The sequence below is a fragment of the Leptonychotes weddellii genome, chromosome 7 (genome assembly GCF_054177405.1).
Source record: "Leptonychotes weddellii isolate Sample4059 chromosome 7, ASM5417740v2, whole genome shotgun sequence".
In the NCBI taxonomy this organism is placed as follows: Eukaryota; Metazoa; Chordata; class Mammalia; order Carnivora; family Phocidae; genus Leptonychotes; species Leptonychotes weddellii.
In genome coordinates this window covers 78253582-78279730 of record NC_138375.1, presented here as the reverse complement: position 1 = coordinate 78279730, position 26149 = coordinate 78253582, and the positions used below count along the sequence as shown (strand labels likewise).

The 26149-nt window shown below is 35.5% G+C and overlaps 1 protein-coding gene across 1 annotated transcript in view; it reads left to right on the top strand.

The window, feature by feature from the left end:
• The window catches only part of LOC102743681 (adhesion G-protein coupled receptor V1), a 226255-nt gene that overhangs the window by 54456 nt on the left and 145650 nt on the right, over window positions 1-26149 (top strand). The window contains exons 10-22 of the mRNA XM_081826583.1: window positions 878-1054; window positions 3172-3395; window positions 6455-6487; window positions 7783-7909; window positions 8011-8196; window positions 8961-9141; window positions 9867-10030; window positions 11100-11223; window positions 12620-12886; window positions 17488-17614; window positions 18810-19027; window positions 19666-20409; window positions 22744-23117. Coding sequence (XP_081682709.1) covers window positions 878-1054; window positions 3172-3395; window positions 6455-6487; window positions 7783-7909; window positions 8011-8196; window positions 8961-9141; window positions 9867-10030; window positions 11100-11223; window positions 12620-12886; window positions 17488-17614; window positions 18810-19027; window positions 19666-20409; window positions 22744-23117 — 2946 coding nt within the window. The remainder of the gene's footprint in view (window positions 1-877; window positions 1055-3171; window positions 3396-6454; window positions 6488-7782; window positions 7910-8010; window positions 8197-8960; window positions 9142-9866; window positions 10031-11099; window positions 11224-12619; window positions 12887-17487; window positions 17615-18809; window positions 19028-19665; window positions 20410-22743; window positions 23118-26149) is intronic.

Genomic DNA, 26149 nt, shown 5'->3' with positions numbered 1-26149 from the left:
TGGTGGGTATTGAGGAGGGCACATTCTGCATGGAGCACTGGGTGTTATGCACAAACAATGAATCATGGAACACTTCATCTAAAACTAATGATGTAATGTATGGGGATTAACATAAGAATAAAAAAAAAAGAAAAAAAAAAGAATGGCTACATTTTGGCCTTGTGAGTTAATGAAGGGAGGCCATTCTAGATGAGAGCACTATGGAAGTTACTCTAGTGGTCATGTTCATTAAACACGGGGATATTGTGTGTTATACATATGCTGTTTTTCTTTAAACGGAGAGACAGGTTACGTTTGGTGTTCTGAATGATGTTCTGATAGTGAATTTTCTCTGGCATAGAAGGGGAGTGGGTGATTGATTGGAGGCATGGGTCAGTGAAAGAGAAGAACGAGATGTGGGCAACTCTCAGTTTAGCTTTAAGGTCAAGGTAGTTGGGTACGGGTGATAAGGAGGAAAAGCAGATGGTAGTGCTGGTGATGTTAGTAGTGAGGGGACATGGAACAGAGATAATGATTTCTATTTTGGACATTCTAACTGTAAGGTGTCTGTGTGACATTTTTATGATGTCCATGGGCAGTTGGTTACAAAGATTTGGAATTTGAAGGAGAGATCCAGAGATTATTAGGGAGAGGGTATGACATAATAAGATAAAGGGCTTAGAAAGAACCCTGGGGAATTATAACTGAAGAGCAAAAAAAAAAAAAAAAAGCTCAAGAAGCCAGTGCAGGAGATTGAAATAAGATGGTGACTGTAAGAGGAGATGAAGTTGCCAAGTTTGTGACCTTTACATTTGTTGCCCCATGCTATTAAGACTTTTTTTAATTGAAAAATTTCTGTTCTTTTAAATTTTTCACTGTGTTTGTTTGTTTATTATAGTTGGAAACTGTGGAGTTGGTGAACGTAATTCCCCCAATCCCACCTGTAAGTCCTAGATTTGGGAAAGTCCAGAATATTTCTTTAGTGGTTACTCCAGACATTGCAAATGGAGAAATTGGCTTCATTAGCAATCTTTCAATCATTTTACATGAACCAGAAGATTCTGCTGCTGAAGTGGTAAGTAGGCTTTTTCTTATTGATGGGGCCTAATGAGTCTGAGATAAGGCATAGACACAGAATTAACAGATGTTGAAAAGCTTCACCATTTACAGCAAGTCTTCAATATGTCATTTAAGTAACTGATTAATATGTGATTTTCCCATCATCTTTTGCCATATTTGTTAGAATAAAATTAGAATTAATTGCTCATGGCCAGAATTGGATATTTTGATGTGGATGCTTTTAGATAGTGCTATGACATTTGCCAGAATGATAGCCAAACATAATTTTTCTTTTTTTATTGGCTAAGTCACATGTATTGCAGGTATCCTTGACCTATTCCATTATTAGCATTCCTCATGCTTGCCTTGGGAAGGACTAGGGTGGCTGCGCTGGGTTCTGTGCTTGGCTGTGGAAGTGATCCACTTGGATCGCCATTCCACTTGGTGGTGGTAAAGTTGTGGAATGCCAAATCTGAGGAATTTTATGTTATATATATGGGTACATTTTTGTGGGCATGCACACACACACACACACACACAAAAGCACACTCACATATATAGCACCCCTACCTGACCCCTACCCTGATTGAATTTTCCTACCATCTATCTAGGGATGGCTCTGACTTTCAGGTTTACCATTACCTGGGTTCTGGTCTATCCCTGAAACCTTCTCTAAGACTCTCATAACTTAGATTTGATTTAAAGTGGGTTGGGGTTCAGATCAGAAAAGTGGAGAATTGTTTTTGTTATCGAAGTCTCATGTCAAAATATGGTATTCGCAACTTCCTTTGTTTATATATTTGATTCTATAAATTGGCAGAGCAGCTCATTTTTCAAGATGGTTCTGATTTTTTGTATTTTTTTATTAGTACACTGTTTCTTTCTAAAAACTGAAAAACTAAAAACGTTTAGAGAGTGGATTGCTTTTATTCATTATCTGCTGTCAATTTACCATTTCATATTTTTCCCTTGAGGGAAATTAGTTTTGAGGGAAAGTTTTGGGCTCTGTGAACCTGCCTTCTTCCCCTCTGGGAAACAGAAAGGGTGGAAATTTCCCTCAGCTCTCTTTCTCTTTGTCCCATCCATAGCCCAGACTACACCCACTCCCTCAGGGTGACTCTTAATTTTTTTGTCTTCCTTAAGTATCCTATTTTGCTCACTAGTCGTCAACCCTGACCATTGCTAGTCAAATTAGCAGAATGGCTAGTGAGGAAAATATCTTCCATTTTTCAAGATGGGTTGTGTTAAAAAGCAAAGAACAAAGAAAATACCTTTTTAGGGGCTTAAAAAGAACAGCGTATCTACCATTAAGTATTCATTTATATTCTTTATTTGAAAAAAACTTTATCATTATCTACAATGATCCTTTTATTTTCTATATTTGAAATGTACTGCACTTAAATAAAACTACCAAATATAATTTGTTTCAGAATTATTATAATAGCAGCCATTTATTTAGCTCATACAATGGAGAGACACTAATCCTCTCCACAAACTTGCAAAATATGGAAGCCCTAGCTTCATTTCACTTGAGGAAATTGAGGTCAGAGAGGTTAAGTAACTTGCCCAAGGTCACCCAGAACTATGATTTGAGTATCTCATTTTATTTCTACTGCATATATCGTATTGGTTAGAAACATTTCTTGTTCTTATTTATATTATTATTTTCTTATTTTTGCCTCCATCACTTTAGGATGAATTTTTTGTAATTTTCTAGTTTTAATTATAAAAGCTTATCTTTCAGTTTATATTGTGATATTTCATTAATTCCTTTTTTTGGAGAAACTCTGATGGAAAGTTAGTATTTAGCCAACATGTTCTATGTTTTTCACTATTCTTTGGCTTTTAAAATATCCTTTTATTAAGACAAATCATAGGTTAGGGATATTTTGGGGTGGGAACAGTTTTGCAGATAAATTTGATTAGCAAAAACTAATAAAAAATAGTTATATCTAAAATTATTTTTATGCTTAATGAGAAGACATGTTCAGTCTTCTCTTTTAATGTCATTTAATAGTTGGCTTCTCTATGCAGAATACATATATTCATATAATAACAAGTGCATCCACTAACTGAAAAGCTTACATAATTTATTAGCATATATTTCAGGAGAAATTTTTTTTTTTTTATAAGGTATATATTCCCTTACATCGGGATGGAACCGATGGCCAGGCTACTGTCTATTGGAGTTTGAAGCCCTCTGGCTTTAATTCAGAATCAGTGACCCTGGACGATATAGGTCCCTTTAATGGCTCTGTTGTGTTTTTATCTGGGCAAAGTGACACAACAATCAACATTACAGTTAAAGCTGATGACACACCGGAAATGAATGAGACAGTAACACTTTCTCTAGACAGGTAATAACCCATTTAGGTTATGTTTATTTAACAGCATTTATATATGTTTGAGTTCTCTGAAATAATTTTGTTTTTTGTTTTAATTCTTTCCTCCATGTAAAGTAAAGAGAAAAAACTAAATAGATAACATTTTGCTGGGCTTCTGACTTTTCTGTTTTTTGTTGATAGCTTTGGTTAGACTGAATATTGTGACATAGTGAAATTTTACCCTGCTATTCATTATGAGGAAACATTACACAGAGAATTATTGGAAGGTATCAGATATAACATTAAGCATAGCTAATAAATTGCTATATTAAAAAAGTAGGCAGCAACAAATCTAAAATGTTAGGTTAAGCAAACAGCTCTGCCTGCTTCGTTTTCAACAGGGGAGAGGATTAGAGCTTTTTTTGAGTGAGTAAAAAGAAAGCATTAATCTTCATATAATGAATTCTCTTTTTAACATAGAATTTGAACACTAAATAATACATATTTTTCAGAGAATCAAAAATACAAATTTAAGAGGTCTTTTTCAGTAATAATAAGGATTTACTTAACATTTCTCAGTGGATAATTTATATTAGGAAAATATTACAGTCTCTCAGAGAGATTTTTTTTCAGTAATTCAGAAAATCACCAAAAGTGAAACAAAGTTCTTTGTTTAACTGATGTCAGTTAATTAAAAAAAAAAAATCAAAACCAAGCTTATCTGCTAGTTTTCTATATTAAAATTGATACATATTAGAGAAGGTTAGTGTGGCTGGGGGGCTTTGCAAAATTCATATTTTATAAACAATAAAAATCACAGATAAATTCAATTGGCATTATATTATACTATATTAGTCAGGACTGAAATAGTAATAATTATTTTACGGAACCCCTTATCCTCTCTATATTTTACCATTAGGTTTTTCTTTGTAGGTATTTTGTATAAACACCTTCTGGAAACCTGATGAGTAGCTGTTCTTTATTTTTATGTCAAGGAAAAATACAGAATGTAGGGAAAAAATGACTTATGCTTTTAATATGTATTTCACATTAAATCTTAAGGAAAGGTATTTCAAATTATTTTAAAAAGTCAGTGAAATATAATGTAAATGAAAATTGAAAATTATCATTTTTTCACTTATGTCCTTTTTTCTTTTAGTTAGGTTTGAGTACTTATTAAATCAATGGGCAGTCTTCAAAAAAAAAGAAAGAAAGAAAGAAAGAAAATGAACAACATTTATAAACCGAAGATAAAGCAATTCATAGAAACTCTTAGCTGAGTTTCTGCTTTGGCTAAGTGTTTAAAGAATGACTTAAATTTCACCTTTGAAAGTTTACTAAATATTTTTTATATTCTTTCAAAACAGTCATTTTTTAACTTGATCATATAAACATTTAAATTAATTAAATATAATTTTTAGGTATTTATTTCTCTCTCTCTCCTATGGGCAAAAACAGTACACAAGGAAGTACAAATCATGGGCTAGAGTATTTCAAAAATTATTGGTTACTCTCTTTTCAAATACAGGAAATTCATTCAATTTTATATTTATGTTATACTTATATCTAATTCAATTAGTAATAGTGTTTACTTATATTATCTAAATTGTGCATGAGTAAGAATGAGCAAATAACATTTGAGTGTTCTAAGACATATTTAATTAAATAAATGTGAGAATAACATCTACGATTTAAAATTACATATTTTATCTAAACCTCTCGATTTTGCAAATTTTTAACAAAACTAAAATGAAAGAATGAATGGTAGTAAGTGTTATTACAATGTTATGATATAATGCAACAAAAATAATTAACACTTTATTGTGGTACATTATAGTTTCTCTAAAGTCAAATTCAAATTCAAATTCTCTGTATTTAGTACAGATAAGAGTTGCTCTAGAGTTAAACAGTTTATGATGCTTTCAGTATCATACCAGTTAAAAATATTTTACTGTTTAGTTTTCCCCAAATCAGAAAAAATTTCACTATGCCAGTTTATTTCAGAAAAATTACCATATATGTGGTGTATAACCCCATATTTATAGTGTCGTTTGACCTTAAAAATGAAGCCCTATGGTGAGCGCTGTGAATTGTGTAAGAATGTTGAATCGCAGACCTGTACCTCTGAAACAAATCATACATTATATGTTAAAAAAAGATGATAGTAGGAAGGGAAAAATGAAGGGGGGGATATCGGAGGGCAAGACGAACCATGAGAGACTATGGACTCTGAGAAACAAACTGAGGGTTCTAGAGGGGATAGAGGTGGGAGGATGGGTTAGCCTGGTGATGGGTACTAAAGAGGGCACGTATTGAATGGAGCACTGGGTGTTATACGCAAACAATGAATCATGGAACACTACATCAAAAACTAATGATGTAATGTATGTGATTAACATAACACAATAAAATAAAATAAAAAATGAAGCCCTAGGGTCGTGCATGTTGACATGTGTTTTTCAAGATTGTTTGAAAATACATTACATTGGGGATTTGGAAAAGTATTTAGATTTCCTGTTATGAAGTTCTATGTAAGTAATATTTGTCAAAGTTAAAAGATAAAATGCTATCTTATGGCTTCTTTGATTATATTTCTATGCAAATGATGAAAGGTATGTATTTCTTTGCTTCTAAAGTTTTTTATTTTTTCAAAGAATAACTGGCTTTAGATCTGAGGATGAAGATTTTTGTTTTATTAAAAACCTCATTAAAGCTACTAAGTAATTATAACTCAAGCTGCCTGAGATTTGCTCAGCTGCTGTGGCTTGTGAGCATGCACAGTGCTTGGCAGGCCCCGGCTCCTTGGAGCAGGCCTGGAAAGGAATGTCTTCAATGCGTGTTGACATGCTGGCTGGCCATGGGGTCGTCTTCCCTAAGTGGAAACTGCTGAACCTCTTGCTAGCATTCATCAATAGCAGAGAATCCACTGTGCAGAAGTGAACATTACTAGCTTGTGGGGGAAAAAATGAAAAGCTTTCTTTCACTTTATTTTTGCTCTGTCGTTCAAATTTCTAGCAGTATGAGTGAGATTTTGGCAAACGGTGTCTCTGTCTCCTTTTCCCCCCCTCCCACACTTCTTTCTGTGTTGACAGGGTAGAAACCGAAAGGTTTGTCGTGTATTTTGGGTAAGTGTACAAAACAATGCCTTGTTTTTGGTTATTCAACCTTTTGCTTTCCAAGCTGTTATTTTGGACAGGCTGCAGTTCTGCATGACCACAGGTCTTGAGAAATTTTGCTTGATGGCTGTGCATGCTTTGTGTGTAGTTTCATTTTCTAATGGTAAGGGGGAGTGTGTATGAAATATGGATGTATTTACTATGAAAATCACATGACCGCATTAACAGTATCACAAATAACTGTCCTATTATTTGGGCTGTCTCTTTGCAGACACAAGAATGCTAGGTTTTGGTTGTCAGATTTCCAAAAGCTAGAGAAGGATGATAATTCTGATTTTCTATTACATAGGAAGTGAGCTGTCTTTTCTACATATTAATTGTGGCTTCATTGTAATTTTGAGGTCTGATCATGAATACTGTTTGGTTCAACAGAAAGTCGAATTTGGGAAGGTTTAGAGCAGATTGCAGGATTGAGAATTCTCAAAGAGAATGCTGGCTTTTAAACTCCCAGAGCCCTGTGTCCCAGTCCCTTTGATCATTCTAATTATACACTGAGCATAAAAACCAGAAATATAAAAAAAAATCTTGTTTTAAATATGTTCTTTTGAGAGATGTATAGAAAGTGCTTAACAAGTCATGCATCTCAGATCCATTCTGTTCCATGATTTTTTGTGTTTGTTCTATATTTTCTTTTAATAACAAAAAATAAATTAAAACTGAGGTGAATAGAATCATATGGTCACAAAATATTTCTAAAATCTAATCATAATTTCATTTATTTTTGATCACTGTGGCTTGCTTTAGTCCATGCAGTTATCCAACTTTTATTTAGTTAGTGTAATCTTATGTCATGATTTTTTTTAATTCAAGTGCACATAAAGGTAAAACAAATTTATTTAAATATATTTTCTAACTACATGTTAAAATTAAATTTTCCTAAAACTATAAAAAAATCTGTAGATTTTATACTTTATAAAAATATATTTACAGCCTTTGGTTACTTATTTTATGGTGTACTTAGACAATATTTTTGGTGTATTTTTGGAGTACTTAGGCAATATTTAATTTCAGTCAAATATGAAAGATATCATGAATTCAGAAATAGAAGTTCTTCCATAAATATTACGAGTAAAAGTATTTTATCTTAAATAATTTTAGTACACTTAAATTCAGTTTAAGTTTTAACTGATAATAACCTTCATATTCATTATTTGGAAGTGTTGTAAATATTGTAAATAAGGCTGCAAAATTCAGTGTTAAGATTATAGGTGGCAGGTCCCTTTTCTTCCTTCTGACTTCTCCAGGGTCAATGTAGAAAATCAAGTGCTAAAATCTGGATATACTAGCCGTGACCTAATTATTTTGGAAAATGATGATCCTGGGGGAACTTTTGAATTTTCTCCTACATCCAGAGGACCCTATGTTATAAAAGTAAGTATGAAAGAAACTTTAATCTATTCTGTACTCCACTTCAGAAGAACAATCTTGAAGAATTTGAACTTTCATGGATTTTTTTTTTTTTTTTTTTTAAGGAAGGGGACTCTGTAGAGCTCCACATCACCCGATCCAGGGGTGCTCTGGTGAAGCAGTTTCTACACTACCGAGTAGAGCCGAGAGATAGCAATGAGTTCTACGGAAACACAGGGGTGTTAGAATTTAAACCTGGGGAGCGGGAGATTGTAATCACATTGCTAACAAGATTGGATGGGATACCAGAGGTATGGGATTTTCTTTCTTTCTTGTGCTTTTGTGGAAAGCTGATAGTATCTAGTATATTATGAATATAGATATTTTGAACATTGACAAGGAGATACGGGAGCAGAAGTGAGCAAGAAAGGACTGAGAGGCTACTTACGTTTGCAAAAGAAAAAAAAAACACAAGCTTAAAAAACAAAGTAAGATTCATTCAACTTTGAATTACATGTTTGTCCTACAGAAAGAAATGCCAAACTACCTGAAATGTGTGTGATCAGTTTTCATCTTCTTTAAGCTTTGTTTATGTTTAACTTTATTTTATGTCACCTGTTTGAACTTTTAATGATATGGGTTTGAACTGAAGTTTTTCTGTAAAATCACTTTTAAAAAAAAATAAATTTAAGTTTTGTATTAGTGGAACCACATATTGTTCCATTGTGTTTGCACACCAATACATAGGTAGCTTTTCAATTAATTTTATTTTATTTACTCTTATTAGTTTAAATGGCTAGATCATCAGTGGTAAGGTCCAGTTTTCTTGCTATGTTAGTATAGTATCATGATTTATCTTTTCCTTTTTTGGATAATGTATACTTTCATATATGATGTCTCCCTTAATTGGTAGGAGAGTGTTAAACAATTTTTTAGGAATAATATCAGCTCTTTTGTTTTTTTCAGTGAGTGGGATGTTTCTGGAAAATAGTATTAATATTCTTCAATAGATATATTTTTATTTGCTTTGAAATTTCAACTTTATATTTTTCCTAATTTGACATGTTCATTTTAGTTGGATGAACACTACTGGGTGGTCCTCAGCAGCCATGGTGAACGGGAAAGCAAGTTGGGAAGTGCTACGGTTGTCAACATAACGATTCTAAAAAATGATGATCCTCATGGGATTATAGAATTTGTCTCTGATGATCTAATTGTTATGATAAATGAAAGTAAAGGAGACGATACCTATAGTGGTAATTTATTCTGCTTCTTATATTCTAGTACTGTTTACTGAAGAGGAAATTAATCATTTTTTAGTTTATTTCTTTAGCAAATTGTTATTTTTAGTTGTCCATCTGCCTTAAAAATTACATATAGTACAGATATTAGTATTTAAAAAATCATATTTAAGATTGCTATTTTTATTTCTTGCATCGGTATTGTGATAACTGATAATTTCAGTTATATTTTGATTTCAATTAACCATATGTGGTAGAATTCAAACACTGAAGAATGAGATGAGTCAAATAGGAAAGACTTAAAAAATGAGAATTACTGCTAGGGAGCTATTGCAGTGGCCTGAAATGAGAAGGAGCTTATTTTTAGAACAGTGTCTGTCTAGGTAAGAAAATTACTTTTGAGTGTGCAACTTCCTCTAGCTGGTTTCAGCAAAAATCCTTGTAGAACTTTGTCATAAGTGTGTCTAATTAATCACCATTCTGTTCCCTCTGCGGAATGATTTTTAAAACGCCAAACTGATAGAAAAGATCAAGTCCATTTATTTTATAAATTTTATACCTACAGAAAGAACACTAGATTACATTTAGATACATACCTTGAGGCTATCTAAGCAAATGAATGACTTTTATTAAAAAGAGGTCTTATTTTTACTTTCGTTTTTTTGAGCAGTTTCTTTACTCATTGTTTTAAAATTGTTAAATGTGTATTCATACATATTATACACATTTGTATTTCACAGCTATTTATGATGTAATAAGAAATCGAGGCACCTTTGGTGATGTTAGTGTATCATGGGTGGTTAGTCCTGACTTTACACAAGATGTATTTCCTGTCCAAGGGACTATTTTCTTTGGAGATCAGGAATTTTCAAAAAATATCACCATTTACTCCCTTCCAGATGAGGTAAATGTTGCATATGTAACTCTTTATTTGTTGTCATTGCTTAATAACTTTTTTATTTAATAATTAAACATCTGGCAGTATATTTTGTCATGAAAATATGTGATAAAGAATGCAGGTATGATAATGTTTGAATAGAAGCCAAGAGAGGAATATTTTTGGTTTCCCTGGAGCCATCTTCAACTCTTATAACTCACAGTTGCCAGTGACACTGCGTAGGTGTTAAGTATCAGGGATTCAAGTTGAGGTTAAGTCCTCAGCTAGAACTTTGGCCCTTTGAAGCCAATGGTACCATCTACCAAGTATGCCGTTGGTGCATTCTCAGAATTAGGACAATCACCAGATGGATCATGGATCCAGGGTGGTGCTCATCTTATTGGTGATGAAGAGAAAGAACTAGGAACAGTGGGAGTGGACCTTTCTGAGAGGAGCTGTGTTTAAATGGTCCCGGAAGCCTGTCTCCTTTCCCTTGGGCTTGTTCCTTGAGATAAAAATTCCAGCACTCTTCCATTTTAGGATATGGAGAATACCAGCTTACATGGATGGAATGAAAGAGAAACAGTGTCCACCTAGAGATTTATAGAGGCTCAGAGATAGTGGGGAATCTCATCTTGGTAGGACATGGGATTGAGGTCTTTATGGGTGAAACCTTCCGTAAGGGTTGTAAGAGGCCTTTGAGAGCTAGCTGAGCTTTTGTTACTATTATGTCCTCTGGTCTAAATGGATCGAAAAGTTATTTTTCTGTTTTTTTTTTCTTGTAAACAACATATATCCCATCTTCTTAACAAAAATAATGTGACCTATGTAGTATTTATATTTTTAGCTTATATAAGGCAAAATATCTCTATTTTCATTAAATTTTATGAGTCAGAATGAAGTGGCTTTTTGGATGACATGCACATTATAATGTTTTTTGGGGTCTGAGTCCTACTTGAATCAGAAATGGTGATGAACATTAGTCCTGTCATTAATAGAGCTACTTTTTAAAAAGATAAAAAATAATTTAGGTATATCTAATGGAATTATTTGTACAAATCACCTAACATAAAACATGTGTCACATTTTCCAAAAGATTCCAGAGGAAATGGAGGAATTTACCATTACTCTGCTTAATGCCACTGGAGGAGTTAAACTAGGAAATAAAACTACTGCAACTCTGAGGATTAGAAGAAATGATGACCCCATTTATTTTGCAGGTGGTATTCCTATCTTTTTTGAGTGAGTTTACATCTTTTTAAAGAGTAGATAGGTATGTTTTCAATAACTTTTATAACTGAACATTTTCAATAAAGCACAATTGAAGCTTGTTTAAATTTGATTTCATGATTTGTTTGGACGATCATTATTCAATCTGTTTGATGTTTTAAGAAATGTTTCCAAAAGTCTTCTGAAGGAAAAAGAAAATAAAACAAGTACTGTTTTGTTAGCTTTGTTCTCCCTCTGCCTTCCAATTCCAAGGTATTTCTTTTGCGTTTGTGCAAGAAGGGATACGCTTCCACAAAATTTCTTCCAGTACACGACGTAGCCAGTTCAGGGTTTGGGTACCATACCTAACGGATGTTCATTAACTTAATAACTCATCTTTATTGAACATGTAAATTAAGGCTTCCCCATTTCTGCATTTTAATTCTCTCTTTATAACTCCCTTTTGCCACCTGAGACATTTCTTAGTTTTTACTTTATTTTAATTCCACTATAGTTAGTATACAGTGTTATATTAGTTTCTGGTATACAATTTAATGATTCAACACTTCCATATATCACCCGGTGCACTCCTTAATACCCTTACCTATTTCACCCATCCCCCTCCCCTCACTTCCCCTCTGCTAACCATCAGTTTGTTCTCTCTAGGTGACATTTTTTTAGTTTTATTTGTAAGCTTAATTGGTATCTAATTCTTTCTTTTTTTAAAAGATTTTATTTACTTCTTTATTTGACAGAGAGGGAGAGAGAGTGAACACAAGCAGGGGGGAGCAGGCTCCCCGCTGAGCAGGGAGCCCAGTGAGGGGCTCGATCCCAGGACCCTGGGATCATGACCTGAGCTGAGGACAGATGCTTAACTGACTGAGCCACCCAGGTGCCCCAGTGTCTAATTCTTTATTAAGCCCTTTTTACAAGCTGTTCAATTTACAATTGCAGGAATCTTTTAAAGCTCTTGAATTTTATAGATTCATATTCTTAACCTTCAGTTAACATATACGTAATGAATTAGTCCTGTGTTCAGCCTTCTAACTGCTGTGGAAAAATAAAATATAAGGTTTCTGGGCTTATTCTCAAGGAAGTTACAATCTAAATTTGGAAATGAGGTATATGAAACAGTAGACCAAGGATTTCAGATAGTATCTAATTTACTGACATATTAGGACTTGAAGACAATGAATTCTGTAGGAATTAAGACAAGGGGAAGGTTATTGACTAGAAATCATCAGAGGAGTCTTCATGTAGGAGTTGGCACCAGAGCTGAATCTTTAAGCAGAGACACAATGGAGAGTATTTCTTGTGTGGGCAGGAAGAAATATAAAGTGGTGTGAAAATATGTAGATGGAATCAGAAAAGTTCACATGTTCCTTCTTTTCTTCATCAATATTTCAGAACCTCATGTGGTGAGAGTTCAGGAAGGTGAAACTGCTAACTTCACAGTTCTCAGAAATGGATCTGTTGATGTTGCCTGCACCGTCCAATATGCTACCATGGACGGGAAGGCTACAGCAAGAGATGGAGACTTTGTTCCCATTGAAAAAGGAGAAGCACTTGTTTTTGCGGTTGGAAGTCGAAAGCAGAGGATATCTGTATTCATTAATGAAGATGATATCCCAGAAACAGATGAGCCCTTTTATATAATCCTCTTTAATTCAACAGGTAAATAAATTATATTTTTATGGCAGACTTGTTTCAGTGCTTTTATCAAGATGACCTTAAGTGTTTAACTGTCATTGATGACTGTTCAAGAGCAGAATTGCTTATTTTATTGCTTTCTTGAGGGAAAGAGTGAAGAATATGTATGTTGAATCTTCATGTACCTGGTATAATCTGTGGCATTATTTTTAATCTTTTTTTCACAATGTAGTACACGGCGAAAAGTATGATATTACATAAGGAATAGAAATCTTCTAGCTAAAGCTACCCTGAGCCCTGTTTAGTAATTCAAGAGCTTAGAGTATCAGTATTTTGTAAGCCCTTACTCTTCTAGCGTGGTACTGGGCATACTGGCTGGGAAGCTGCGTTCTGGAAATGGCTGAACACAGCCGGCTGTTTGATAATTCTCTGGAGCCGTAGCCATGATGTATGATAATTTGCAAGGAGGAAAAGATAGGCTCTTCCTTCTTCTCTGTACTATAAATGAAGTAGGATGTTTGGATCCCAGTATTTGGGTTCTGAGACTATTTTGACCCAACTTTTAGCAAATTGGAGGGGCTTAACTTGTTTTTATATTTATTCTCTTAAGTGTACAAGGAGCTATTTTTTTCTGAACCTTTTGAGAATAAGTTGAAGACAGAATACCCCATCACCTCTGAATACGTTAGTGCCTTTTCCCTACAGAGACATTCTCTTACATAACCACAGTATAATTGTTAATATCAGGAAGTTAACATTAATATAGTCACTGCTTGAGACCCCCCTTCAGATTGCTCCCGTTGTCCCAATAATGTCCTTTCTAGCAAAATCATGCTTGGATTTAGTTGTCATGTCTCTTTAATCTCTTCAATTTGGAGTAGTTCCCCAGTCTTTCCTTATGACCTTTATAATAATACAGAAATCACAGGCTAGTTATTTTGTAAAACATTCCCCATTTTGGGTCTCTTTGATATTTCCCTGTTATTATTAGTTTCAGGTTTTGCATTGTTGACGGGAATTTCATAGAAGCGATTTTCTCTTCTTACCATCTCTTCAGTTGACACGTGATTTTGTTTTGTCCCTTTACAGCAATGTTTACTTTGACCACAATTTAGGTGGTGATTGCCAGCCTTCTCCACTGTACTTTTTTTTTGAAATGAATAAATATTTTGTGGGGGAGATGCATTATGTAAATATCCTGTAACTCATCAAACTTTCACCCTTTATCAGTATGGACTCGTGGTTTCTATTTAATGCAGGGGGTTGTATTTCACTATCATCATTGGTTTTGGTGGTCAAATTTTCCCAGATTTGGCTAGTGGTAGCCTGTTTGAGATGACTTTTCTATCTTTTTGACATTTCCCTATTATTCTGTGAGCATTTTCTTACTTCTGGCACAGCAAGCTGTTCCAAACTCACACTTTTCCTGTCACAACCCTGAAAGTGGTCATTTTCCCAAGAAGCTCTGGTTCCTTTTAATGAAGAATGTTATTTAGAAACCAGAATCTGGGCACTAGGTGGGCTTATTGTTTCTGAGCTTATGCTCCTTCTAGGCCTTTTTAATATACAGAGATTGGGAATATTTTTATGCAGGTATGTATTTCCGTATACATACACATACACTTTTACATCTGCAGTTCTGTATCCAACTATATATATTGAAAACCCTTAGTTCACAACAGTATTTCCATTTCTGCCTGTTATTACAGAGTTTGTTCTAGTTTTCTTTTTTTCTGTGTTTGTCCCTCTGTTCTTGAAGCGTGTGAAATTCAGCCCCTCTTATTTTTATTTTTTAAAGATTTTATTTATTTATTTGATAGAGAGACAGTGAGAGAGGGAACACAAGCAGGGGGAGTGGGAGAGGGAGAAGAAGGCCTCCCGCCTAGCAGGGAGCCCGATGTGGGGCTTGATCCCAGGACCCTGAGATCATGACCTGAGCCGAAGGCAGATGCTTAACGACTGAGCCACCCAGGCGCCACCCCTCTTATTTTAATATATTTACTTCTTTGACTGATTCCCCCTGGACCCACTTTCCCATTGCATCTTTTACCCTCCTTCCACAATGAAGTTGCCTTTCTTACCCCACTAGGGTTCTGGCTTCCTGCTTTAGGATCTCCCCACCTCCATGTGGATGCCTTCCCATTCCACTTGGACTCCAACATCCTACGCTAAGGTTTTCTCCTGTGGAGATGCCCTCCTTACCCCACCTTGTGCTGGGTCACTGTCGTGCCACAGCAGTCCATCCTCACTATGAATGCCTGCCTTGTGCTTTACTTTGTACCTTGGGGACTGAAATATTCAGAAAGAGGAGGAGGAAAAGTAAGAGATCACTTAATTTTTGTTTGTGCTGTGTTTCTCCACCATTTTCCCTATCTTTATCTCTTCAGTTGTCTCTCTCTTCCTATTTCCTTCTTCTCTTTCTCATTTCTCATAAGACTTAGTAAGTAAATTAAAAAAGTAAAAACTGAAAACTATTATGAGGAAAAATTTAACTTTGTATGATAATGTCCACAAAAGAAATTTTGCAGTTGCAGAAAAACCCACAACTAGTCAGGCCTTACTTACTTAGATGAAAAACATTTTGATGAATTCAGTCATTGTCCTAAAATTTAAATGAAAGAAATTGCTACAGGTAAAAATAGTTTTGGTGATGTAAAAGTGAAAAACAAAGTTTTTCTGTCATGTATAGAAACTGGATGAAGAAATGCCATTGTCTGAATACAGTTTACTGTAGGAATAAGTTCTTGATTCCATTTATTACTTTGATGTCATTCTGGGGATAATTATTGTGTCCCAAACATCTCTGAGGTCAACCTGTCACTGGGCTTAGACTCTTATCAGGAACAAAATGTCACTATGATTAAAATAGTGGATCGGAACATCCAAATCTCTTATAAAGAGAATGGAAAATCACTGTGCAAGGGGAAGTTTGGCATTTATTGTGTAAAATGCATCATTGGGGAAATATGTATTTGATATTGGAAGAGAGAGGGATGGAGAGAGAGGTGTCACTGGATAGCTGGCCTGAGGTATACTGCCACGGCATTTGTCTTCAGTATTTTTCCAGATGTGGTGACATCTGAGGATCTAATGACTTTAGCTATGAAGACTTGGATGACGTAATTTGTGCTCTTACATCCCTTCTTTGTTCTTTCTCTTCCACTTTCCTCTCCTCTTTCATGATGTCAAAACATCGAGGGCCCGAGGGGATCAATGGTGGGAGGGCTGGACGAGCAACATCTCCAACATGACCTTGTGCTGGCAGTGGATATCTGTGCCTGATAGTTACTGTCCACAGTGTATGTCCTCAGATTGAATTATTGGATCAGAAGATGTGGCCATCCTCAGAGCCCTTGTTAAATATTGTCCGTTCTCCCTGTGGAGAGACAGAATGAGTTTTTAGTACCACCTGTGATATATTGCATGACAAATGCACATGATAGAACCCTGATAAAATTAGATTTTGTTATTTTTGTTTTTTTGATTTTATGATATATTTTCAGGTTTTTATTATTCTATATTGTCAGCATTTTCTACACAATGATTTACTGTCCCTTTTTTATGTTTTTCCCCCCTCTTTTCGTTGGCTAATTATCAAGTAAGTTTGAGTACATTGTTGTATATTTACATAAATTATTTTTAATACGCTGGTTTGCTACATATAATTTCTGATTCTGTAGTTTCAGTTTTAGGTGTTGCCCTCATCTAATTTTGAAAGTTTTATTTCTTTCAGTTCAGCTAACATTCATAAATAACTTTTGTGTACCAATTATGGAGCTCTACTCTGCTAGGGCATAGAATTGATTAAGAAGGATTTGCCCAAGGACCTTACAGTAGTGTTTGTGTGTGTGTGTGTGTGTGTACTAAATTAATGTGATAAAATTTATGATAGACTGACAAAGTGGGAAGTGCTATAGGAATGCAGTGGAGATGTTCTTACCTTAACTTTGGAATTCAAGGAAGAATTCCAGGAAGATATGTTGCTTGAGCTGGTCCTGAGGACTAACAAGTGTTGAATAAAGATGAGGAGGAATTTTGCTTGCATTGGGAACAGGAGGAGCAAAGAGGAAGAGCTGTGGACCTCAGGGAAGTGATGAGAAGAGACCTGATGTTTTGGTAGTAACACACTCTGGTTGGAATTTGAGTAGAGGAATCCATTTCAGCACCATAAAGATTGCTTTGTTCTGTGCATGACTGGATCAAACTGCTGCCTGAAGACAGAGATTTAAAGGGAAATGGTCAAGCCAGTCATTCCAATTAATATCAACAGGAGTGTTTTTATGTTATAGGATAATCCTTTCATTATTTTTATGAAATGAATCTACCTCAAAACTTTGAAATTAGATAAAACTATGTTTTTGATTTCTAATTAAACATTGAAGCAATATTCCTATTGTGAAGAAAAGTATCATGTATGTTTTTCAATGAAGTACGTCCTCTATAATTAAACATTTCCACAAAGACAAGTCACATTAAACTTATTTAGGCTTCTCTCTCCTTTATTTATGACCTTCAGTGAGGAAATACTTGCTGAAATTTGAACTTCATTATAAACTTTTTCTTAATTTAAAATATGAAGTTAACAGCAACTTAACTATTCTTTGTTATTTTGACTTTTAATCTAGGTGACACAGTAGTATATCAATACAGAATAGCTACAGTGATCATTGAAGCTAATGATGACCCAAATGGCATTTTTTCTTTGGAGCCCATAGACAAAGCAGTAGAAGAAGGAAAGACTAATGCATTTTGGTAAGTGTATTTTGATAAGGTAAATTCAAAATTGGATAAAATAAAATAAAACCTTCAGTATGCACAAATTTGAAATATCGTTAATATTTCAAAAACTTAGAATTGGTTAAGAATTGAGTAATTTCACTGGAGAGGGTATGTGCTGTGGTGAGGGCTGTGAATAGTGTAAGACTGTTGAATCACAGACCTGTACCTCTGAAACAATACATTATACGTTAAAAAAAAAAAGGAGAAGATAGCAGGAAGGGAAGAATGAAGGGAGGGAAATCAGAGGGGGAGACGAACCATGAGAGACTATGGACTCTGAGAAACAAACTGAGGGTTCTGGGGGGGGGTGGGGGGATGGGTTAGCCTGGTGATGGGTATTAAAGAGGGCACATACTGCATGGAGCACTGGGTGTTATACGCAAACAATGAATCATGGAACATTACATCAAAAACTAATGATGTAATGTATAGTGATTAACATAACATAAAAAAAAAGAATTGAGTAATTTCAAAGTTGGTAGTACAAATGAATGGTAAACTTTGTTTATGCTGTTGCCACTTGTTAAAAAAAAATACTTTAGGGGCGTCTGGGTGGCTCGGTTGGGCGTCTGCCTTCCACTCAGGTCATGATCCCAGAGTCCCAGGATGGAGTCCCGCATCAGGCTCCCTACTCAGCGGGGGGTCTGCTTCTCCCTCTGCCCTTCACCCGCTTGTGCTCTCTCTTGCTCTCTCTCTCTCAAATAAATAAATAAATAAAATCTTAAAAAAAACAACCACTTTAGGTGGTAAACAGAAATGATCATTGCTGTTCTCTTCACCCCAAATTCTGTCATCTGTCAGGACGGAGAGACTTGAGTTATCTGAGGTCTTCTGTAACTCTTATTTCAAATGATATGTGACTATCCTCAACCTGTCCTTTGCTTTTGAAAAACTTTTGCCAGTTCTCATCTAAATATTTTTCAGTTGGGTTTGGAATTTACCCTTCAGTTTGGCCTTTTAAGACTGCTTCTCTTTGTTATTTAAAGTTCTACCTCATTCTCTTACCATGAGATTCATCACGGTTGCTCAATAAAGACTGGCTGGCTGGTTTATATTAAAGACAATAAATAGTAAAAGAATATTTCTGAGGTAACACTGAAAGCTGTCATTAGAGTAAAATTCACTTCTTATACATTTTTCATAAAAATTAATTTAATTTGTTATGTAGGATTTTGAGACATCGAGGACACTTTGGCAATGTTTCTGTGGCTTGGCAACTGTTTCAGAATGATTCTGCTTTGCAGCCTGGACAAGAGTTCTATGAAACTTCAGGGATTGTTAACTTTATGGATGGAGAAGAAGCCAAACCAATAATTCTCCGTGCTTTTCCAGATAAAATTCCTGAATTCAATGAATTTTATATTTTAAAGCTTGTAAACATATCAGGTGCTGTGTTTTTCCATCTTTTTTATTTCACTACTGAGATTTAATGTTTCACAAGTAAATAATTAGAGCTGTATAGAAAATGCAATTAATAAAGAAGTAAGTATATCTTGATTATCCAACTTTAAATGTCAAAAACACCCTTTTTGATAGAAGTGTTATTTTTAACATTCATTTTGTGGTTTTAGCTTGGTTAAGTTTTATGGATGGAGACTTACATTCATCCTCAAACTTGTAAATAGATTTTTCTCCACACCAAGTAGAGTATCTCCAACAAAATACTAATGGAAGTTAGAAAGTACAGTTTCATGAAAGCTGAAAGCTGAAAGCTTGGTCTTTGTGCCATTTAAACAATTTAAACAATCAATTTTCCCATCACTTTTGGTTTTAAGCACAGGAAATAAAACTCTCTAGTTAATATCCTCTTTTCAGGCTTGATTGGTTATTAATGAAATTATTCTGAATCAAAATACCCCTGAAGATATGGTGAAAACCATATGGCAAAACAGTTGTTCCACTGATCAATGAATATATTATTTAACCAGAAGTTTGCTAGTCAAATTCCTTTTGTCTTCACTTTATAAAACGATAAACTACTTCAAATTCTGATTTCTTATTCATTATAAATCATCTTATTACAGGTGGATCCCCAGGTCCTGGGGGCCAACTAGCAGGAACCAACCTCCAGGTGACCGTAATGATTCCATTCAATGATGATCCCTTTGGAGTGTTCATCTTGGATCCAGAGTGCTTAGAGAGAGAAGTTGCAGAAGATGTCCTCTCAGAAGATGATATGTCTTATATTACCAACTTTACCATTTTGAGGCAGCAGGGTGTGTTTGGTGATGTACGAGTAGGCTGGGAAATACTGTCCAGTGACTTCACTGATGGTTTGCCTCCAATGACAGATTTTTTGCTGGTTGGAATTTTCCCCAGCACTGTGCATTTACAACCACACATGCGGCATCACCACAGTGGAACAGATGCTTTGTACTTCAGTGGACTAGAGGGCGCATTTGGAACTGTTAATCCAAAATACCATCCTTCCAGGAACAACTCAGTTGCCAACTTCACATTTTCGGCTTGGGTAATGCCCAATGCCAATACAAATGGATTTGTTATAGCAAAGGATGATGGTAATGGAAGCATCTACTATGGGGTAAAAATTCAGACAAATGAATCCCATGTGACCCTTTCTCTTCATTACAAAACTTTGGGTTCCAATGCTACATATATTGCCAAGACAACAGTCACGAAGTATTTAGAAGAAAATGTTTGGCTTCATCTCCTAATTATCCTGGATGATGGTATAATTGAATTCTACCTTGATGGAAATGCAATGCCCAGAGGAATCAAGAGTCTGAAAGGAGAAGCCATAACTGATGGTGAGTGTTGTCTTTATAAATAGGATACTGAATTTTGAATTTTTAAAAATTTTGATTTCTTAAAAAGGCTAACAGATATTAAAAAATCTGCTTGTGTATTGGTTTAATTTCTTTAAATAAAACTTACGCCTACCAAGACCATAAGTTCTGTACTGAGTGTTGCAGAAATGAATCAGGCAGTGTCTGCCCTTGGGGTACTTAAAATAGGTTCTGGGAGAGAGATATGCAAAGAGATCACTTTGGTGTGTTGTAGGAAGAAAGAAAAAGATTATGAAGGAGGAATATTTATCCTTCCACTGGTAGGAGGAGGGATGGGGCATGATAATTCCATGTAGAAAAAAGAGCAGAGATGTAGAAATGTGAAAGAGCATATTGTATTTGGGGAACTGATGCTTGGGAGGTCTTGTTGGAGGTGAAGGGTGGTGGGCATACGGTTAAAGAGGAATCAAAAAAGAAAAATTACTCTTAAAAGCCCAGCAATTACGGGGGTTTATAGTATCAGTAGGTAAAGTGGTGAATCCTATGGAGAGCTTTGAAGAAATAATCTTTGTTGTCTTTTAGCTGAATTACATGCTGTTTCTTTGAGAAATACATCTTTGTGCATATTTAAACACAGATATTGGTTATCTTTGTTATAATCACCAATTCCTTCCCAGCCCCTCCATCCTAGGACGTGATTATTTTTTGCTTAGTAAGAAAGTAGAGCACAGCTTTTATGGTTATAGCTTAATAGAATATTTTTCTTCTGAACCTCCTGGACTGGATGTCTGGTTGTTATTTTTTGTTCCTAGTAGAAAAAAAAGATGGGCAAAGGAAACAACATGCACACACTACTGATTTCAACTGCAAGGATTATGTTTATAGCACTCTGTAGCATTAAATTAATCACCTTTTGATTGTGTGAATATGTTGATTCGTTTGGTGATGGCATGTTGGTAGGATGAGAGTTGGAAAGATTGGGGAAAGTGAGAGCTGGGTGTTTCTTTTCTCTGTTTAGCTTACTGCAAGGAACTTAGATTGTTTTTGTAATTTGTACCTTGGAAAGAAAAAATTTAAAGTATATATGTATTTAAAATTTATTGATGAAATATATGTTATATAGTGTAAAATATATGAAAGTGTGCATATCGCAAGTATACAGGTAGATCTCAGGTATACAGGTAGATCAGTTTTTAAAACTTTAAATTCATCAGTTTCAGCACCTGGGTAGCCAGCCCCAGATCACGAAACAGCCATTCCAGAATCCCCCTGGCTCTTCTCCAGTCACTGACTCACCACCCTGCCCATCTCCTATTGCCATTTCTAAGAGCATAAGATTAGCTTCTCCTGTTTTTTACTTTGTGTAAATAGAATTGAGCAGTGTGTATACTTGAGTGCCTGGCCTCTTTTGCTCAGTATTGTTGATAATGTTTATCCATATTTTTGCCTGTTGTAGGTGTATTCCTCTTACTACTAAATAGTCAGCCCAGAACCACTGGAGAATGTGTGGGGGCCACTGTGATGATAATGTGCAGGATACTTCTGACTACCCTGAAAAAACCGCCTGGGTAGTGGGGTAGTGTGACTTGTAAGCGCTGCTTTGGTGGATGATTTTGATAAAAAATATTGCTTGTACTTTTTTCCCAAAGCACTGCCAAGCTCTCATCTTATGTAAATGTCTTGCTTGAGTTATTGGAGAGGGAATAAGTAAAGAAATAAGAACTGGTAAATTTTTGAAAAGGTTGTTACTGATAAAGAGTAATATAATTGGGTTGTATGTTGTGATTACTATGAAAAAGTCTGTAAGACTTGCTTATGATACTGTTCCCGGGGAGGAATACTTCTTTTTCTACATCCATTGCATTAATTGTTTGGGTAAAGAGTTATATTTGGTCCATGAAAACTTTTGTTGAATTCTCACAGCTTTATTTAACTCAAGATGCATTTCTAACAGATTAAGCCTTGATGTTCTGGAAGAATAGTAATACAAGAGTTTAAAAAATTGTGACTGAATTGAATCATTCCATTCTTAGATGCGCAAAGAAATTTTAAAATTTCCTGGAAGAAATGTCTATCTAAATATACACTCATACATACATGTATATACATATACACACATATATACACATGCACAGAATATCCTTAAGTACAAAATGTCTTAAATCCCAGCAATTACAGATTCATTTTTCATCATAACTGAAAATAGCCTTTATTTGATTGTATTCTTGTTATGTGTTTTACTTATCTAATAAAACCTCTCAACAAAATTGCTTCACTTTCTGAAAGAATTACACTTGTAATGTGGGACAGGATACTTGTGGATATTGTAGCAATTAAACCCATTTCTAATTTCAGGTCCTGGAACACTGAGAATTGGGGCAGGATCGAATGGCAATGACAGATTTACAGGTTTGATGCAGGATGTGAGGTCCTATGAGCGGAAACTGACCCTGGAAGAAATTTATGAACTTCATGCTATGCCAGCAAAGAGTGATTTACACCCTGTGTCTGGATATCTGGAGTTCAGACAGGGAGAAACTAACAAATCATTCATTATTTCTGCAAGAGATGATAATGAAGAGGAGGGAGAAGAATTATTCATTCTTAAACTAGTCTCTGTATGTGGAGGAGCTCGCATTTCTGAAGAGAATACTACAGCAAGATTAATAATACAAAAAAGTGACAATGCCAATGGCTTGTTTGGTTTCACAGGAACTTGTATACCAGAGGTAAGTAGTGAGCTGGGGTAATTTTGGAGTTAAAAAATTCATTGTAGGTGGATTTGTTTGGAAGTTTGGGAGTGGGCTTTCTTTCATTTGGGAAACATGCTTAAGTATCTGCGCTAAGCCCAGAAGTATGCTAGAGCCAGTGGTTGCAAAAGTAAATTATAACGTCTTTGCTCTTACAAGTTCACAGTTTGAATCAGAGGCTTAATCAACTGATAGAAGTAATAAGGAGTTAGCAAATGAAACTTTGGCAGTTATTTTTTTTTAAAGATTTTATTTATTTATTTGACAGAGAAAGAGCGTACAAGCAGGGGGAGTGACAGGCAGAGGGAGAGGGAGAAGCAGGCTCCCCTGCTGAGCATGGAGCCCGATGCGGGGCTTGATCCCAGGACCCTGGGATCATGACCTGAGCCGAAGGCAGTCGCTTAACCGACTGAGCCACCCAGGCGCCCCTTGGCAGTTATTTTTAAAGTTAATGCACTTCACAGAATGCACAGAATATTCCATGTGTCATTTACTTTGGCTACTCTTTGGATACTGCATAAGTAAATGAAATAGTATATGTTGAAAGCTTCTATGGATAATAGTAATTGAAACTTTATTGAAATGTGATTTTTTGAGTTTGTTTTTTTTTTTTTTGTGAAATGTACTTAAGTAGTTACAATGTTCTTCCATGTTGCATGTGTTGGGTATAATGCCTTCCTTATCACCTTTCTTGGCCAGCTTCATTCATTAGGCTCTTTTACTGTCCTTATCAGTTCTTTCCAGGTTTTCAAAGATTCGTAATCATCTTGGTTTCCTGTCCGGTAATGTGAGATCTCATGACACCACTTCCCAGGTGTTGAGTGTGACAGCATCTCCATGAAAGGATGCCAGGGAACAAGAGTCCTTCCCTTTGCAAGTTGATTCTTGTAGATTTAGGAGGGCATTTTTGTAAACTGAAACAATTAAGAATACCATGAATCAGTAGAGAGTGAGAAAAAGTATCTTGGTCATAGGCCTGACCTAGCTCAAATTGGGGAGCTCGCTCTCTGGGATGTCTTATTGCCCTTCTTAGCTCTTTGGTTTGGTGATAATCATAAGAGATCTTCAAATAATGGGCTTTTTCTATACCAGAAATACTAGAATATCCTACACTAGGGAGGACAAATGTCATACAAATCGGTAACTTAAAAAAGAAATGTTTATCTATAATGTTAATACTTTTAAATATTTAGTCATTAAAGAATTTTACCTGGTGAATTTTTTATATACCTGACAATCCATAATACAGCTGCAACAAATATTACTTATGATTCTCTCCACTTAATAAGGTTAGAAGCTTAGAGACCTGAAAAAATAACCCAAGTTGAATTAAATAAGACTGGATCAAATGCCTGATTCAAAGTTTGGCAGTTATCAGCACTAAATAAATATTAATTTTACTTTTTTTTTCTCCTAAGGTACAGTGGGAAGAACTGGAATTTGAACCTATTTCTTGTGACTTCTAATTTTGTCTTTCCCCCTATATTTTTAGTATCATCATCTCTATTTTTATTTTATTTTAATTTTTTTAAAGATTTTATTTATTTATTTGCCAGAGAGAAAGAGAGGGAGAGTATAAGCACGGGGAGTGGCAGGCAGAGGGAGAAGCAGGCTCCTTGGAACTCGATCCCAGGAGCCTGATGTGGGACTCGATCCCAGGACCCTGAGATCATGACCTGAGCCAAAGGCAGACGCTTAACCATCTGAGCCACCCAGACGCCCCTCATCATGTCTATTTTTAAAAAGACAGGTGTCTTCCATCAAGTTGTGAGAACCATTAGGGTGCCATGTAAAATCAACTTCCCTTTAATTCCCTTTATGACCTGGCATCTGCCAATGGCTCTGGCTTCCTCTTGGTCAGACTCCTCTTTGGTCAGGATGTTTCCATCAGACTTGCATGTTTCAGTTCCAGTCTCAGGGCATCAGGGCTTCCTAGCCTCTCTATTTGGAACACTGTCAATCTCAGAATCAGTCATTCAAGTCTCAGTTCTAAAGACATCTCCTCAGTGAAGACTTGCTTGTTTTTTTTTTTTTTTAAAGATTTTATTTATTTATTTGAGAGAGACAATGAGATAGAGAGAGCATGAGAGGGGATAGGGTCAGAGGGAGAAGCAGACTCCCCGCCGAGCAGGGAGCCCGATGCGGGACTCGATCCCAGGACTCCAGGATCATGACCTGAGCCGAAGGCAGTCGCTTAACCAACCGAGCCACCCAGGCGCCCCCAAGACTTGCTTGTTTTAAGTAATCCTCCCCTCCCTTCTCCCAACTGGTTGTTCTCCATCCCTTCACCGAGTTTTACTTTTTTCTGTAGCATTGATTATACTCTTAAATTCCCTTTGTTACTTATAAGTCTACTTATTTATTGGCTATCCCTTCCAACCACAGAGATAAAAGAACTCTGAGTGTAAGAAGGACTTATTGTTCATTATTGTATCTCCAATACCTAGAATGGAACATAATAGGCATTCAATAAATCCTAGTTGAACTTATGAATGTATTCTAATAGTAAGACATGAAAAGGCTCCTAGCTGAAACCACAAACACATTTAGATTCAGTTAGTTGTATAAACAACCAAACTGAAAAAAAAAAAAAAAACCCAAACCATAAATGTTAAAACCCTGCCCAAAATGAGGAATAATTTTTTAGTGTTTCTCTGGCTTTGTGGGCCATTATAGTGAGTTTTCAATGCTGGCTTGCCTCACGAGTTCCACTGATAGATTGTGTTGGTGTTGGTTTACCTCCATGTAGGTATGTAGCTTTGCCTGTGTCCAGAAATCTTGGAATTTTAACAGGACCAGTCAAGTCTTTAATGGTAGAAGAGAGAACTTTGCTATTTAGGCCACAACAGCTGTACTCTTAGAACTGCTGGAAAGGAAGAGAAAACATGACTGGTTATTGTCCAAGCCCAAATGAGAGGGAAATAGAATATATCTATATTGGAAAGAGTAAAATTTAGACAGTTAATATAAGAAAGTGTTGTTGAGCCTAAAGATCCAACATTGGAATTTGT